This window comes from Liolophura sinensis, chromosome 8 (assembly GCF_032854445.1).
Source record: "Liolophura sinensis isolate JHLJ2023 chromosome 8, CUHK_Ljap_v2, whole genome shotgun sequence".
Lineage (NCBI taxonomy): Eukaryota > Metazoa > Mollusca > Polyplacophora > Chitonida > Chitonidae > Liolophura > Liolophura sinensis.
Window position 1 is genome coordinate 28,069,795 of NC_088302.1, and position 15,449 is coordinate 28,085,243.

General features: G+C 38.7%; 2 protein-coding genes across 2 annotated transcripts in view; one reads left to right on the top strand and one right to left on the bottom strand.

The window, feature by feature from the left end:
- Nucleotides 1–14,230, top strand: part of LOC135473377 (leucine-rich repeat serine/threonine-protein kinase 1-like) — a 57,199-nt gene extending 42,969 nt beyond the window's left edge. The window contains exons 27-30 of the mRNA XM_064753227.1: nt 1,660–1,869; nt 2,383–2,550; nt 11,101–11,253; nt 12,156–14,230. Of these exons, the coding sequence (XP_064609297.1) occupies nt 1,660–1,869; nt 2,383–2,550; nt 11,101–11,253; nt 12,156–13,445 (1,821 nt within the window). The 3' untranslated portion in view covers nt 13,446–14,230. The remainder of the gene's footprint in view (nt 1–1,659; nt 1,870–2,382; nt 2,551–11,100; nt 11,254–12,155) is intronic.
- Nucleotides 3,319–5,380, bottom strand: LOC135472311 (uncharacterized). Its single transcript, XM_064751762.1, has one exon. The coding sequence runs from the start codon at nt 4,919–4,921 to the stop codon at nt 3,851–3,853; it is 1,071 nt and encodes a 356-aa protein (XP_064607832.1). The 5' UTR covers nt 4,922–5,380; the 3' UTR covers nt 3,319–3,850.
- Nucleotides 14,231–15,449: the final 1,219 nt, after the last annotated feature.

Genomic DNA, 15,449 nt, shown 5'->3' on the forward strand with positions numbered 1-15,449 from the left:
TTTCTCCCTGGTTCTCTATACTAGAGACCGGTCCAGATAGCACAGTTGGTAGAGCGTCCCGTAGAGCGTCCGCTTTGGGACTGGTAGATCCAGGATCAATCCTTGATCGAGTCACACCTAAGACTTTAAAAGAGGAAGTTGTAACTTCCTCGCTTGGCGTTCAGCATGAAGGGGATAGTGCAACGACTGGTTGACCCGCATCAGTATAATGGCTCGGGTGGGGTGGCTTACTTGCCTTCGGTAAGTCGTCTCAGTGAAGCAGCACTAGATAAAAGAGCGGTGGAAATCCGTCCTGCTACAAGGAGGCACATTACACATACATGCACCCTAAGGACTCCTTCGTCGTCATATGACTGAAAAATTGTTGAGTACGACGTTAAACCCCAAGCACTTACTCACTCACTCACTCACTCACTCTATACTAGAGTCATCGTTCACAGGACTCAGAATCTTGGTGGCTTATGAAGACGTCTTGATAGTATGACTTTGGAACAATTGTTTAGATCCAAATTCTTATAGTATAATTGGCTTAATATCTAAGAAGTCTTCCTCATACTGAATTAAAGCATGCAAAATGTTCTTACTCCTGTGAACCAGATGCGAAGACTACATATATTAAACCCTAAAGGTGCAAGTACCTTGATTATGAAGCTTATTAAAGCCTAAATCTACATGTACTTTGATTATGAAGCCTATTAAAGCCTAAATCTACATGTACTTTGATTATGAAGCCTATTAAAGCCTAAAGCTACATGTACAGTGATTATGAAGCCTATTAAAGCCTAAATATACGTGTACTTTGATTATGAAGCCTATTAAAGCCTAAAGCTACATGTACAGTGATTATGAAGCCCATTAAAGCCTAAAGCTACATGCACCTTGATTGTGAAGCTTATAAAGCCTATTAAATGCTATGTGTATCATGATTATGAAGCCTATATAATGCCTAATATGACATGTACTTGTTCAGGCTTCAGGTACATGTATTTTATGGGCACAGGTCACAAATGTTCCTGTAGTGATATTTCTGTGGGCAAAGATATGCTACATAGATTGGTCGGTTTGCTTTATGGTGCTGGCATAACCTTCAATATAAATCATGTTAAAGATGAAGGAATTTTTAACCACTTTAGCCACTAGTTAAGAATTTCTAGCTACTTTCACAAAATTTCTGTGTTCTAGCACCTTAAGGCAATGTGATTTTCCTACAAAATTAGTTTTTGTGAAAGTGGGCCCTGAAATCTCTACCAATAATATATGTAGCCTTGTTTCTGAGTGAGTGAGTGAGTGTTTGGGGTTTAAAGTCGAACTTAACAATTTTTCAGTCATATGATGACGAAGAATCCTTAGACTGCATGAAATGTGCCTCCTTGTTGCAGGACGGATTTCCTCCACTCTTTTATCTAGTGCTGTTTCACTAAGAGGACTTACCGAAGACAAGTAAGCCCCGAGCCATTACACTGATAAGGGTCAACCAGGCTTTGCACTATCCCCTTCATGCTGAACGCCAAGCGAGGAAGTTACAACTTCCTCTTTTAAGGTCTTAAGTGTGCCTTGTTTCTGCTGCATATACATGTGTAATATATGAAACGTAGTGTTTTAAAGTGAAGAGAATGAAGATGGCTACAAATGCTGACTGTTTTTATCATGTTCAAACAGGCCAAGGACTACAGTTTCGATACAAGAATGCCATTTTTTGAGGCTCTTATGGAGAAGTGCTGGCAGCAGGACCCCATGTCTCGACCTAACACAACAGCCATCCTCACTCAGATGAAAGATTCTGCATTTCTCTGTCTGGAAAAAGAAATCCACAAATCAACCGACCAGAAGCATGGGAGTTTAGACTGCATTTTCCTCTACTGCTCAGAGGTAGGCCAAAATGACATATTTTCACTTGAAATTATCATGCTTCTGGGTGACAGGTGATAATTTTGTGGCTATCTCAAGGTGCTGGATGCAAAATATTATATCGGGCTTCCCCAAAAATTTTTCTCAATAACCAAATGTATAGGTGAAGAAAGTGCCTGTGAAGGTCATTGATGCCCAGAGGTAAAGCATGGTGAGATGTGCACATCTTAATTAGAATGGGCACATTTATATGTAATTGTTTTTTATTTCCAGTAAATATTTTTTTTGGCTTCATATTGGCATGCATGTATTATATTTATTTATCATTTTACTTTTGACTTTTATCATTTTAATGAATTCAATGGGGAAAAATCTGGAATGTTTTCTCAGCTATAGATTGTAATGGTATTTTCTTCTGATGCTTTTCCTTCCCTTAAAATGTATATACATACATGTATATGCCACCAATTCCAAATAGAATTTCATCTAGTCTTCCAATCTCCTTCATGCTCAGTGTTTGTCTCCCCCCTACAGGTGAAGAACTGTGACTTGGCATGGCTGTGGGAGGGTTGGGGGACGTGCAGAAAATATCATATTGTGGACGTCAGCCATGGTCAGTATGTGGTGCCGAGTGAACCAGCAGCAGGGCCTCAAGTCACTTGTGCCACCAAGGTCAACGATTACATATGGGTTGGTAACAAGGTAGGACGCCATGCTATTTAATGTTTTGTACTTTAATTAATTTTCGCTCTTCTCTCTGTCACCAAACCTGTCTGGCATTCCTGTCGCCTCATTTTAGCTTTTAAATGAAATTTTCCCCCGTGATATATATGCATGTACATCCCGAAGTCACATGAACACAATCTGGATAAAGACATAGACACGAACATAAACCTTTTATTTAAGTTTCATTTGAGTGCATTTTGACGCAGTAATACCTTAATAAAGAGCAAATTTCATAATGAGTGGACGAGGTTACCAAGGTTTTGTCTGATGGCAGACAGGGAGGTGAAAGGTTGACTGCTCAAGCCTGTAGCGCCCTCTGAGTTGCCATGGCTTTTAGCATTGCAGCCTTTTTGAGTGGAAAAAAAGGGCAGTATGAGAGTTTGATATGGGCCAAAGCAAAGTTACATGTACACGTAAGTGTTAAAAGATCATTGACCATTAAATGTACTTAACCGTGGTGATTCAGCTATAATGTTGCTATCTAATATTGGACAGTTTTAAAATCTTCGGCATGTCCTTAAGAGAACATAATTATTAGTGCATGGAACTAGCTTGTATGGTAAACATATCTGACATCAGCCTCCAATATTGATTGGCTTTGGTGTGAGTGATGCCTCAGTGTGATGATCAACCAACGAGGGCTCAGCAGGGTATTCAATTTAATGAGCATATTACATGTATGACAAAAAAAAAACAATTGATGTGTGTAAAATATCAGATTTTACAAATAAAATAAAGTCCACTTTTGTTGTGTGATACCTGGTAGGAAATATTTATTTTATCTTTCTGCTGATCAAATTAGAATTTATTTTATAGTGGTTTTTATTTCCATCCTTATATTTCAATCATACACTGTTACTGCCTAATTATAAAGCAAGTCAACAGGCCCATTAACTTGTTGCCACACTTATAATATCTTATATACCACACATATCTAATGTCCACAATGCATGTAATAAAATGGACAGCACGTGTAATAGTATTGACTTGGCACGTAATAATATTCACAGAACATGTAGTCATATGCACAGTAATAATGTCATTATGCACAGTAGTAATAATATGCACAGTACCAATCCATGCACAACTTGACTGAGAACGTGGTGAGACCAACAGAGCTCATGGACATCCATGTTGGTCAACAGTAAGCCTTAGGTAGAACTGTTATGCAAATTACCTACTCTTTTAACTGTTCTTCTTATTTTCTTCAATTCTTTGAAAAAAATTGTCTTTAAATATTTTTCAGTGTATTTTTTTTTATCTGTTAAAGCTGATGTCAAGGGGAATGGTCAACTATTACAGATTGTATAGCATTGTTACCAATGTACAGTGTTTCATTCACGCCCTCAGGTAGCCATGTCCGTCGTACCAGAGGTATTTCATACTTCAGGGTTTCACAGGATACTTTCATTTGAAGGATACCAGCCACTTTTTGTTCTCTCTTATGATCATAAACGTTGCTTTCACAAGTTTCTAAACTGTAAGTCTTTTGCAAAACACGTAAGGGGTCTCTCGGTGCAGCATACATAGACCCCAGAAAAGGACGCATTTTTGTGGGGAAAATCAAGCCTTTTGTGTAGCTGAATGATTCATTGTACATTGGATCACTGTCCCAAATGTGGGTCTCATTTTCCTGGAAAAAGCTAATATCAAGAAAGGGCCATTCCCATGGAATTCCTTTAATGGGCCTTGATAAACTGGAATAAAATTTCCATCGATGCTTCTGTAATGTACATAAGTAGAAATGCGGTTTGATGAGTTCCACGGCATGGTAGAGTTTTCTTGACTGTGTCATGTTGATGAGGACGTCAATGTCGTCATCCCAGGGAACCATACCATGGTGACGGTAAGACCCAAGTAAAGAACCAGCATAGAGAATGTAGGTAATGCCGTGGACACTGCAGATTTTGTGGAAGTTTTCCATAAGTTCTCGAAATATCCTTTTCTGTGTGCTGGAGAGAACTGGCAGAAAGTGGTTATGAATCAACCCAGGGTAGTTCTCTTTGTACTTCCTGATCGTTCTGGAGTTTAAACTGAGAAATTGTAGAAAGACTTGGAATTTCCGTCTGCTTGTAACTGATTTTGGAGTTGCAGAAAGTGCCACTGTCTTTCTCCATGTCGTTATTGCTTGAATGTTCTGTTGGCTTTCAGCATCTCTAGTTAAATTACCAGTTGATACTGGGCAAGTTTTATTCGCCGTTGTTGTCACAAACGTCACCCCAGTGGTACTGGTCTTCAGTAACCAAACTGTCATTAGGATCCCGTACAGTATACAGATTATCTGAAGTTTCACCGGTGTAGACAGGAAACGCTTGGAACTTTGACTTGCTGATGTGATACCAAACATTTTGTAAAGAATATTGTACAGCTTCTATATCTGATGTTTTGCGAACCAACAATTCCCTTGTTGATATTCCTGTATGAGCAAATTTCACCAGCGGCCCTGAGAACATCAAAAAGACAAAGAGAAGGTTTGAGAAAGCTAGTATGTGTCAAAGTTTTCAGACTTCTACCTGCCTGGCAACCTGGCCCATGTTGTTTAAGCTACAATCATACTATCCTTATTGACCTACTTTGCAACAAACATGATCATATAAAACATGAAACAAGTTCAGATATTAATTTTGATCAAGTGAATAAATGAAAACATGATTTGGTACATCCTGTGTTTGCTTTACCACTGTAGGAAAAAATGAATTTACGTGCCAAATAAGGATGCAGGCCAGTCACTGACTCTTTGCTCTATAAGTACATGTACGAACAACAAAACAGTGGTCATACAGGCATTTGCCATTTACCTGTGCCAACAAGTTTACTTACTCAAAACGCTGCTTCACAGCCTAATAAGTCCAAAACCAGAATGTGTTGAGTTTCACAATTTATATATGCTGTGCACATCTTACATGCTGTAATTTCAGGTTAATATCAGCCATACTTCCTACTATAGTTCAGTATTGTTCATTTCTCTATACCTTCCCATCTTGTTATTCTTAGTCAACTTGTAAAATTGAAATATCTCAGTGGTAAAGGTATTAACACCAAACTTTGGGGTCTTAATGAGGAACATATGAAGCAACTTTTGACATTTTGTGCTGTTTTGAAAGTCATATGATTTGGCCGCCATTTTGAATTTTATTGATTATGCTAAAAAAATCTTCTTCTCCAAAACGGCTAAGCCTATCGAGATAAACTTTTCGTGTACAGTTTTAAGGTGAATCACCCTATCCATATTGTAAAAAACTTTCGGTTTGGTATGCAAATAAAGCCAAAACTGACCAATGAACTTGGCCCAAAAGTAGGCCAATTTTTAAAACTGTTTAAAATCATTTTACACTCAAGTGTCTGGTGCCCTCAATTTCAAAACTACAAATCTGCAAGAATTATTTTTGTACTTTGTGTTGTTTTCATGTTATGACCCAAAAAACCAACATAAATTTGACAAAACCATCCTATGTAAATAACACGGGAGCTTTGTGCTAGACTGCATGAAACCATTGGCTGTAGTTTACCCTTGGAATGGTCATCAGCTGTGCAGCAATGCATTCTTTCTTTTGATCTCCTATCAGCAGAAGATCAAAGCCGCCTATGCTCTATGCTAGTTCTCAGTATTTGGCCAATTGTAAATGATGCCTGGCCATCTAGGGTTCATATCCAGTACATTCCTTTCTATTTTTTCTGGGGTTTTTGCATGTTTTTTCCCATTATCATGAAATTTATAGACATCAAGCTACCAGAAGCGTTAAAAATCTAGAGCGTGGACCTCGACAACACTGTTGGATAACAACTTTAATTTTATTTTGGAATTTTAGATGGTAATGAAAAATCATTTGCCATTCCCATATTTCACCTATAATATGGATGGATAAGATTTTATTACTAAAAAAGATAAGGACTACACATATATATTGCAGATTTATTTATTTATTTATTTGATTGGTGTTTTACGCCGTACTCAAGAATATTTCACTTATACGACGGCAGCCAGCATTATGGTGGGAGGAAACAGGGCACAGCCCGGGGGAAAACCACGACCATCCGCAGGATGCTGCAGACCTTCCCACTTACAACCGGAGAGGAAGCTAGCATGAGCTGGATTTGAACTCATAGCGACCGCATTGGTGAGAGGCTCCTGGGTCACTACACTGCGCTAGTGCGCTAACCGACTGAGCCAAGGAGGCCCCTATATTGCAGATTTAATAGAACATTGCACAAAGCTAATGAAAAGGAGATGCATTTAAAGCCATGTATAGAATATATGCCAAAGCAAATCTTGAAATATTGGTAGCATTTTTTAGTTAAGAGAACAGAATGTGTTGCCTTCGTATCTTTAGAATTAGTAGGGTAATTGTAAATGTATTGTGCTGGTTACGTCCTGCTATACCCTCTGTAATTACATTAATTATAACATGCTGTAGGCTACAGCTGTCATTAACTCATCTTACACTTGCTATCTTAATGAATTACGGCCTAATGCCAATGAGATTTGGTTCATGCCTGGGACTGCTAATACAAATAAATAGACCAGTGTGTGCATGTGGTGTATGCACATTACCAGTGTACCAGTGTTACCTGTATAATATGCACATTACCAAGTCTAACAAAATAACTACTATTATGTGTACTAAAAACTAGCTTTCTTTGCACAATATTATTCACATTGTTCAGGCACACACCTGTACAGTGTATGTTGCAAAAAATTAACTTAGCGGTAACAGTTAAATGAAGTAGTATAAGTGATATATTACGGTAGAAAGATCAACGTGAAATGTAGTGGCACGCTGGTCAAATTATAGTTAGTATCGACTGGGACTTATAATGTAACATATATTGTTATATTAGCCCTAGGCATTGACAATATACATATCAAACACGTCGTTAAATTGCATAAGAAGTGATTTGCTGATTGTACATGTACCCTATATGTTCTAAAATATGACACACCTTGTCTTCTCAGTTTAGCAAATATGTATGTAATTCTAGCAGGAATATTGAGTTTTTTTTTTATCTCACAGCATGGTTAAACCATTTAATGACCATCATACCCTTTTCAAAAAAGGCTGGAGAAGAAATGTAATATTCTACTTTCAACACTACTAATATCTGTCCGAAATTTTTAGAACAATTAAGATATGTGCTATAGATTTACAGTAAGAAAGGGCCAAACTTAAATTATCGGTACCTAAAATTCCCCCCCCCCCCCCCAATAAAATGCATTTTGATAGAATTATAAATATCATATTATGTTACTGTTGGTCATGACTTAGTTGTTTCCAACAAACCTCAAAACACCTTACTGAGATCAATATAATTAACTCTCAGAATAATGCAAGATGCCATTTGTTGTATATGCTATTTCCTTATTTCAACCATAGTATGGTTTTGCATAAGATTTTGTTACTAAGAAAGATGTAGTACTCACATGCAGACCATCACAGTCACCTCTCACGCTCTGTCCTGTAATCTGTCAGCTTGTCCCTCATTGATATCACAGCCATTCTCTGAAGTTGCCCACAGCTTAGGCAGATATGACCAGCCTGTTTGTCTCTCCCCTAATCATTGCATAGTGGATAATAAGGCAGTAGAGCTATAAACATGTATGATAACGCTTTACATCACTACAATCTACCAGTGTTTGACCTGTTCTCAGTACAGTCACATGAGTCGGCCTGGTCCGGTAAGCTAGCAAGTCTTTCTGTCATCTCCCAGTGGTTTGATCCCCCCCCCCCCTTCACCCTCCTTCTATCCACTCCTGATGGGAGTATTATGTTGCCCACCACCCCTCTTTCTTCTCCTCCCTCCAGAGCCCACATCTGTGATCAGTCCCTGGGTAAACACTTATTCCCGCCCCAGACTGTCTCCCCCAGGCTCATTAAGGCCTGATAAAAGCCAGCCTGATTGTCCACTAAGTCCCTGTGCCTCTTAATCTATGGGAACTATGTCTGTGTAAGGTCTTAACTACAAGGACTCTTCAAGGACTAAACCCATCCATTAAATGCATTAAAAATGTGTCCGTTAAATTGTACTCTTAGTTTGAAACCTCATTATCAGGACACATTTTCAAGACTTATCAAGGTAATGGTTAATATTGTAAGTTGGCCAAAATGATGTTCTCAAATATGGACTGTGTTAGCTCTCACAATGTTGAAGAGCTTTACTGCTAGCTGGAAAGAAAAATACTTCCTTTGCTGTAGGTGTGGACTCTTGTCTAGGGCCATTCCTTAACAGGCTAAAGCTGGACTCCTGATTTGAATTTAGCTGAGATGTAACATACACGTTACCTTTGAAGGTTAGATGTATTGGTTTGTAATGAGAGCTTATAACTTCTTGGCCCTGGCTCTCTTTCTCATTATTCTCTATATGCTCTGTTGCATTATCAATAATGTGGCTTGATTCAGTCAGGGATGTATTATATCACAGGCCCACTCCAACCAGATTATTTCAGAAGAGGGGTCCATACAGACCTAAACGAGCACAGACATTTTGTTATCACATGCTTGGTAATTCTATAAAATAATCACTTTTTAATCTGGAATTCTCTCAAGGCCATTGCACGTGCCATTTTAGAGAAACCGTAAACACGATTTCGGTGTCATGAGTACCTACGCTCTTCAGTATTACAGGCAAGATACTTGATACATTTGTAGTTTGAAATCTGGTCCCCTGTATTATTACAATCGAAGGCCCCGCGACCTTGGGGAATAACGCCAGATGTATATTCCATTACCACTTTCTCATTGAAAATAAAGTACATCAGACTGGCCTCATAATCAGGAGAAAAACAACTGATTTCACACTACTTCTACATGGCAAAATGGTGGACTGTAGGAACAGGTGACGTCACAGCGGAACAGATACCTTCCCTGGTGGTAGAAATACCTCGCCCATCATTGGTTAAAACTGAGAGCATGGTGGCCCATTCGATTTTCCCTGCGTGGGCGTTTCTGCTGACTTTTTACTGCGATATCTTGGTTATCCTACATCACAAAAATAAAAAGTGATGTTTTTTTGAAATGTGACTCTTTTACCCATACATTTATACATTTGGTCTAGTTTTGTCTTTTCTTTTAAAGGATACATGAAATGATGTATACAAGAAACATTCTTCAGTGCGGCGTCTTACCAGCTTCCTTGTCTTGCTATATTGCCAGCATGATATTCGATATTCAAATAACAGATGTGATGCTATCACGATATTCGACATTTGAATAACAATTGTGGTGATAATGCAATATTCCTTATTCAAATAATGAAAAACAAATCGGGTGCTAACTTCTATACTGCCTGCAGGTTGTCTGAGATTCAAATGATACGCTAGTGCCAAATTCGAGGTAGAATTAACTGAAACATTGAATAGCAGGTTTTGAACGTTGTGGCACAAAATTCAAGTAAACTTCTTATTTCACATCTGAATAATGTGCTGGCACCATATTCAAAGTTATATACGGAAGTTATGCATTGAAAAGATGAACACTGTGCTGAATTCTGTACATCCAGTAGGGCATTTGAGATCTGAATGTCAAATTTGTTGCCATGCAGCTTCACACATCCATGTCATTTTCTTTATGGGACATGGGGCCTCCATGGCTCAGTTGGTTAGCGCACTAGCGCAGTGTAATTACCCAGGAGCCTCTCACCAATACAATCGCTGTGAGTTCAAGTCCAGCTCATGCTAATGGGAAGGTCTGACAGCAACCTGCAGATGGTCGTGGGTTTCCCCCAGGCTCTGCTCGTTTACCACCCACCATAATGCTGGCCGTCGTCGTGTGAGTGAAATGTTCCTGATTACGGCGTAAAACATCAATCAAATAAATAAATAAATAAATTTATGGGACATAGTTTATCTTTGTCCATAAGACTGGCAGATTCTTTTTTCTTTTTTAGCAGTAGTGAAAGGTCGATTTCCTGCACTTCATTCATATATACATATATATTCTTATATTATACATATTGATTAATAATGTTAATGACATACATGCAATTTGGTTGCATTAATATCATTTTGTTGATTTGGAATATACATGTAAAAATGTTGCTACTTGTGTCATATTTTATTATAATTTTGTTATGCTGATATGCTGAAGTATTACACGTATACTTTCTCCATGGCACATCGGTGACCTAGGGACGATCGTGGGTCGCCGTCATATAAGTGAAATATTCTTGAGTACACCGTAAAACACAGTCAAATAAATAAATCTATGGCAGATTGACATGAAGCTTTAAATTTTGTTACAATTTTACTCATGAAAATTGGTGTGACTGAATATTATCACTTAGCCAGATGTAGCACAGAGTATGTTAGTGTTCCCCTGAAGGACATGCTCAACACGGGTACTGATCTTGATTCTTACTGGTCAGGGCAAATGGACAATGTTGTTATAGTTTGTTACTGGATTGAGTCAGATACATGTGCATGTACGTATTTAGTGCATCACACTTCACCAGAAATAAATAAAAAAAATTAAGAATGAATATTTCCAGAATACACATCTTTGCAATCTCTCATTGCGTTTGTTTCTGTTGTAGTCATCTCAGATAGAGGTATTTGGACAGAAAGGCGCTGGTGTTCCCACCTGCCTGGGAAAAATTGACACACCTGCCTCTCCCACCTGTTTGCTGTATCATAGAGTGGCTGACCCAGATCATAAACTACCCTGTCAGACTCCAAGACCCTTACAGGTATTATACTAATCCATGTATCTACATGGGTATACACTTCCAGCTATCACTGTGGCTCAGTTAGTTAGCGCGCTAGCACAGCGTGATGACCCAGCAGTCTCTCACCAATGTGGTCGCTGTGAGTTCAAGTCCAGCTCATGCTAGCTTCCTCTCCGGCCATACCTGGGAAGGTCTGCCAGCAACCTGCGGATGGTCGTGGGTTTCCCCCGGGCTCTGCCCAGTTTCCACCTACCATAATGCTGGCCGCTGTCGTATGGGTGAAATATTCTTGAGTACGGCGTAAAACACCAATCAAATAAATAAATAAATAAACTTCCAATTACCAAATCACAGACCAACGGTAAGCTCACATATCCAAATAAATACTCTTTATTTTATCATAAGAATTTCTTGGCTTCATTCAGCTACTAATGTATTGTTAATCTCACCACAGCCCAGTGGGCCCTCACCATGCAGTGAGGCCACAGTCTCAAGTCCAGTTTCATAACCTGTGGAAGCTTGGCTCAGATTCCTCCCACCACAATGCTGGTTGCTGATGTGCAAGTGAAATATTCTTGAGCACAATGTAAAACACCAATCAAACAAATGAAAGAAATCCAGATTTTTTGGGAAAGGTGTGACTTTTAATAAGATGGTTCGTCAGGTAATTCTTGAGTACAAATTGACCATTACTCACCTTAGTTTTTATCCCCAAAAGAAAACCGTGTGAATATTACATGTAGGGGCCTGTAGGGCATGTTTGTCTGAAGAACATGATCCCTCTGCCTAAGGCAGAAACTTGTACTCATTTATTTGATCTCACACTTTTGCTCTTTCTGTACCTCTTTTAACTGCCACTTCTTTTCCGTTCACTTCACATGTTCATGAGTAATTTGGAATGTGAAACTGTTCGTTTTTTGAAGGCCTACGTGGATTATGTGTACTGTGGTTTGGAAGATGCCAGACTGGTGGTGTTCTCTTCATATGAACAGAATCCTTTGCTGCGTCAAAAAGTCTCAAAGGAGCTTCGCTGGAGCCCCATTAAAACTCTAAGATTTGCCCATGACAAGCCTGTCACTAAAGCAATACAGTTGAATAATGACACCGAGTTGTGGTTGGCATGTGGGAGTGCTGTCGTTGTTGTTGGTCTTAGCACTCTCTTGGTAGAACACACTATTTCTGCAGTTTTACCGGAAACAGAATGGGACACCACAGTCACTATTGCAGACATGGCCTTTTCTGGTAATAGAGTGTGGTGCTGTTGTCAAAACAGTTGCAAAGTGTTGGAAATAGATCCCATCCAAAAGTTACCTTTGTTTGTGTTTTCCTGCAAGGATGCAGCAGTTTATGACAATATTTCATCTCCCATCTCCAGCATTAAATCTCCAAAGGATGATGTAGAAAGCAAGGAACAATCAGCTGATGGTATATGCCAGTCTGTCCCAAGTTCCTCTGCTGGAGGAGACACTTCACAATTTAAAAATCCTGAACCCAGTGACTCGGCACTTTCCAAGACTGAGGATTCATCCCCTCCTCCAGTCTTACCCAGAAAACCAGCACTACCACCAAGACATTTGACAATGATAGATTCACAAGGGATCCAAAGAAAGGTCATAAAAACGAGGCCAACAAGCTTTGCTGCCTCCATGGTGACACCGCCATCGGATGAAATGGTAGCTGCAGACGCTCCTGATATTCCACCACGAGTGCCGTCCAGAAGCAGTAAACCAGTTCTGCTTCGAGGTCCAAACAAGAAAAGCTTTACTTTGCCACGTACTGTGGAAAACAGTAGTGGTTCTGCACATGGAAGCCTTTCTCGAAAAGTGTCCCGCAGCATGGTAGAGAAATCGTCTGATAACTTTTCAAAAGAACCGCTGAGTAATACTTGCTTGTTGGTGGTGAAGGATACGCTGTGGATCGGCCAGAACAATGGTAATATTATTGCTGTGTCAACGTACCCTGTGTCAGACCATGGCAAAGTTATGTTTCTCATAAACCATTCTTCAGAAACTGCAGAAAACATTCCCAGAAGAATGGTTACAATGGATCACACCAGTAATAACTCTGTTTTATCTACCCATAAATTGGCTGATAATAGAACGGGACTGCTTTTATGGGAAGCCTGGGGTGCTGAAGAAGTGGAGGAAACAAGAGGTTATGCAATAAAACTACATAAATTGGAAAACGAACTTAGCAGAATGTCATCAATATGAAGATCATCTTCTGCTTTACAGTTGAAGAATTACAGATAAAACCACTGTCTTGACTAGCATTAGATGAAAATTTCAGTATATTTTGACATTGAGGATGTTTTCGTATCATTAGCATCTGTGCAGCTGTCAGTGGATAAATGATGAATGTATATATATATTATCGGACTTGTGATTTTGTAACGGGATTTTTTTTTTGTCTCTTTTTAACTTATATGCATTTGGTTATGTTATCAGATTATCAGATTTCCATGTGGAATGAGAACATAAATAACATCACTTTATACATGTGGTGTAAATGAATGATACGACTTGACATTGACCTTTTTTTGCATGCATGTTGCATTGCACCTGATTTGCAATATTTCATACCATTATCGTACACAGATTTAGGATAGTTCTTTACATTTTAACATCAGTCCTTGGCCAACTTCATTCATGTCTGATCCTCCAAATAATGAAAGCAGATTCATGTTAATGCATGTTTGTAACATTTGCTTTTTATATCCTCTCATGAGTGACAAACTTACAAAAAATATAGGTTGGTGGACAGTGAATGAACAGGAGTGTCTTTTCGACCCTCCACTCCCACCCCACACTGGCTTTGATCGTGGGAATTCTCCACTTGTTGACATCAGACTTGGCGTAACTGGGACATGTATTTTTTCTAGTTAATGTCTGATATGCCAGTCATACAACACCATTTGACTTATTCACTACATTGCGCAAAAATGGGCAAGAATATGTCTCCAGTGCTTATGAAGTGAAGGTTTCCTTGACATAGACGTTTTCTGGACTCTTGAGTGCAGGTTCCTGTGATAATCAATCTGACACAAGAAATGTAATGGTTAAACCAAGACGTTAAATTTACATTTACCAGCAAACTTTTATATAAATACCAGAAATTTCGTCCAAGATAGAATTTTGTTCAAGTTCACATGACTTTTCATGACGACCCACTCTCAAGTATCGACGTAGTCTATACTAGTCGGGACCGACGGAACGTTATCATTTCCTGACCTGGTCATTAGAGTTTTGGATGTAATTTTGTTTTGGACAGTATTTTGTGTCTCTGTGCCTGGGTGAGTATTCTTGGATTGAAAAGTGTTTATTTTGAACAGTAAACAAGTGTTGAATTAAAAAGGGTATTGCATCAGGGAGATAGAATATTCCAACTCTATGATTGGATATACATGTATTATTTTAACATCTGCGACGAAAATGTAACTATATCAAAAGGAAGGTTCACATTTATAGCTCATATTTCTTGTTTTGAATTTCTCCGCGTATTAACTCCTTAAGGAAGCATATTAAGGAACATACAGAATAAATGTCGTCAGACGATTTCCGTCGCTACGTCATGTTTAATAACTTCTAGTCACTCAAAATGGAACACCAAGGAAACACCGCTAGTTCAGCCATCCATCCAAAACTTTACACCATATTTCATGGCCCGCTTGGCAAAAGTGATAAATGCAGCAAGTTACTTGGGATTAATATACAAGTAGATATCAAGAACAACTATTGTTAAACAATTGTTCTAGTAAGTTTAGTAAGAGAATTTTATAACACGGTGTACCGTAATGTAAGATTGTTTGTAGGAATTCCCTGTGAGGATTTATGGATTTGCGGATTGTACCATATACATGTACACACATACTTCTTGTTATCGCGACTTTAAGATACCCAAAAGATGGTAAGGAAAACAGTTTGTGAAAAGCGTTTTTTGAAGATGTTTTCACCGAAGCCCATGTAAAAGGTGTCCCAGTTGACGCCATAAATACTTTATTTTCATCCCTTGTTTGTAGAAGCGATCTAAGGAGTCACTCGAACCAGACATGGTGAGTGACTACGATCTTCGTGAGTTTCTTCCAACACCCATGTGTAAAATTTAGTTTAGTTCATTTAAAACATGATCATTTTGTGAATGTCGAAGAGAAACATTTAGTGTGGATGTAATGACCCAGTATATGGCGTTTTACTTGTTGTTAACAGAAGTACAGTAAT

Excerpts from the sequence above, each read along its gene's own strand:
- LOC135472311 (XM_064751762.1), bottom strand. The coding sequence starts at position 4,921 with ATGTTTGGTATCACATCAGCAAGTCAAAGTTCCAAGCGTTTCCTGTCT.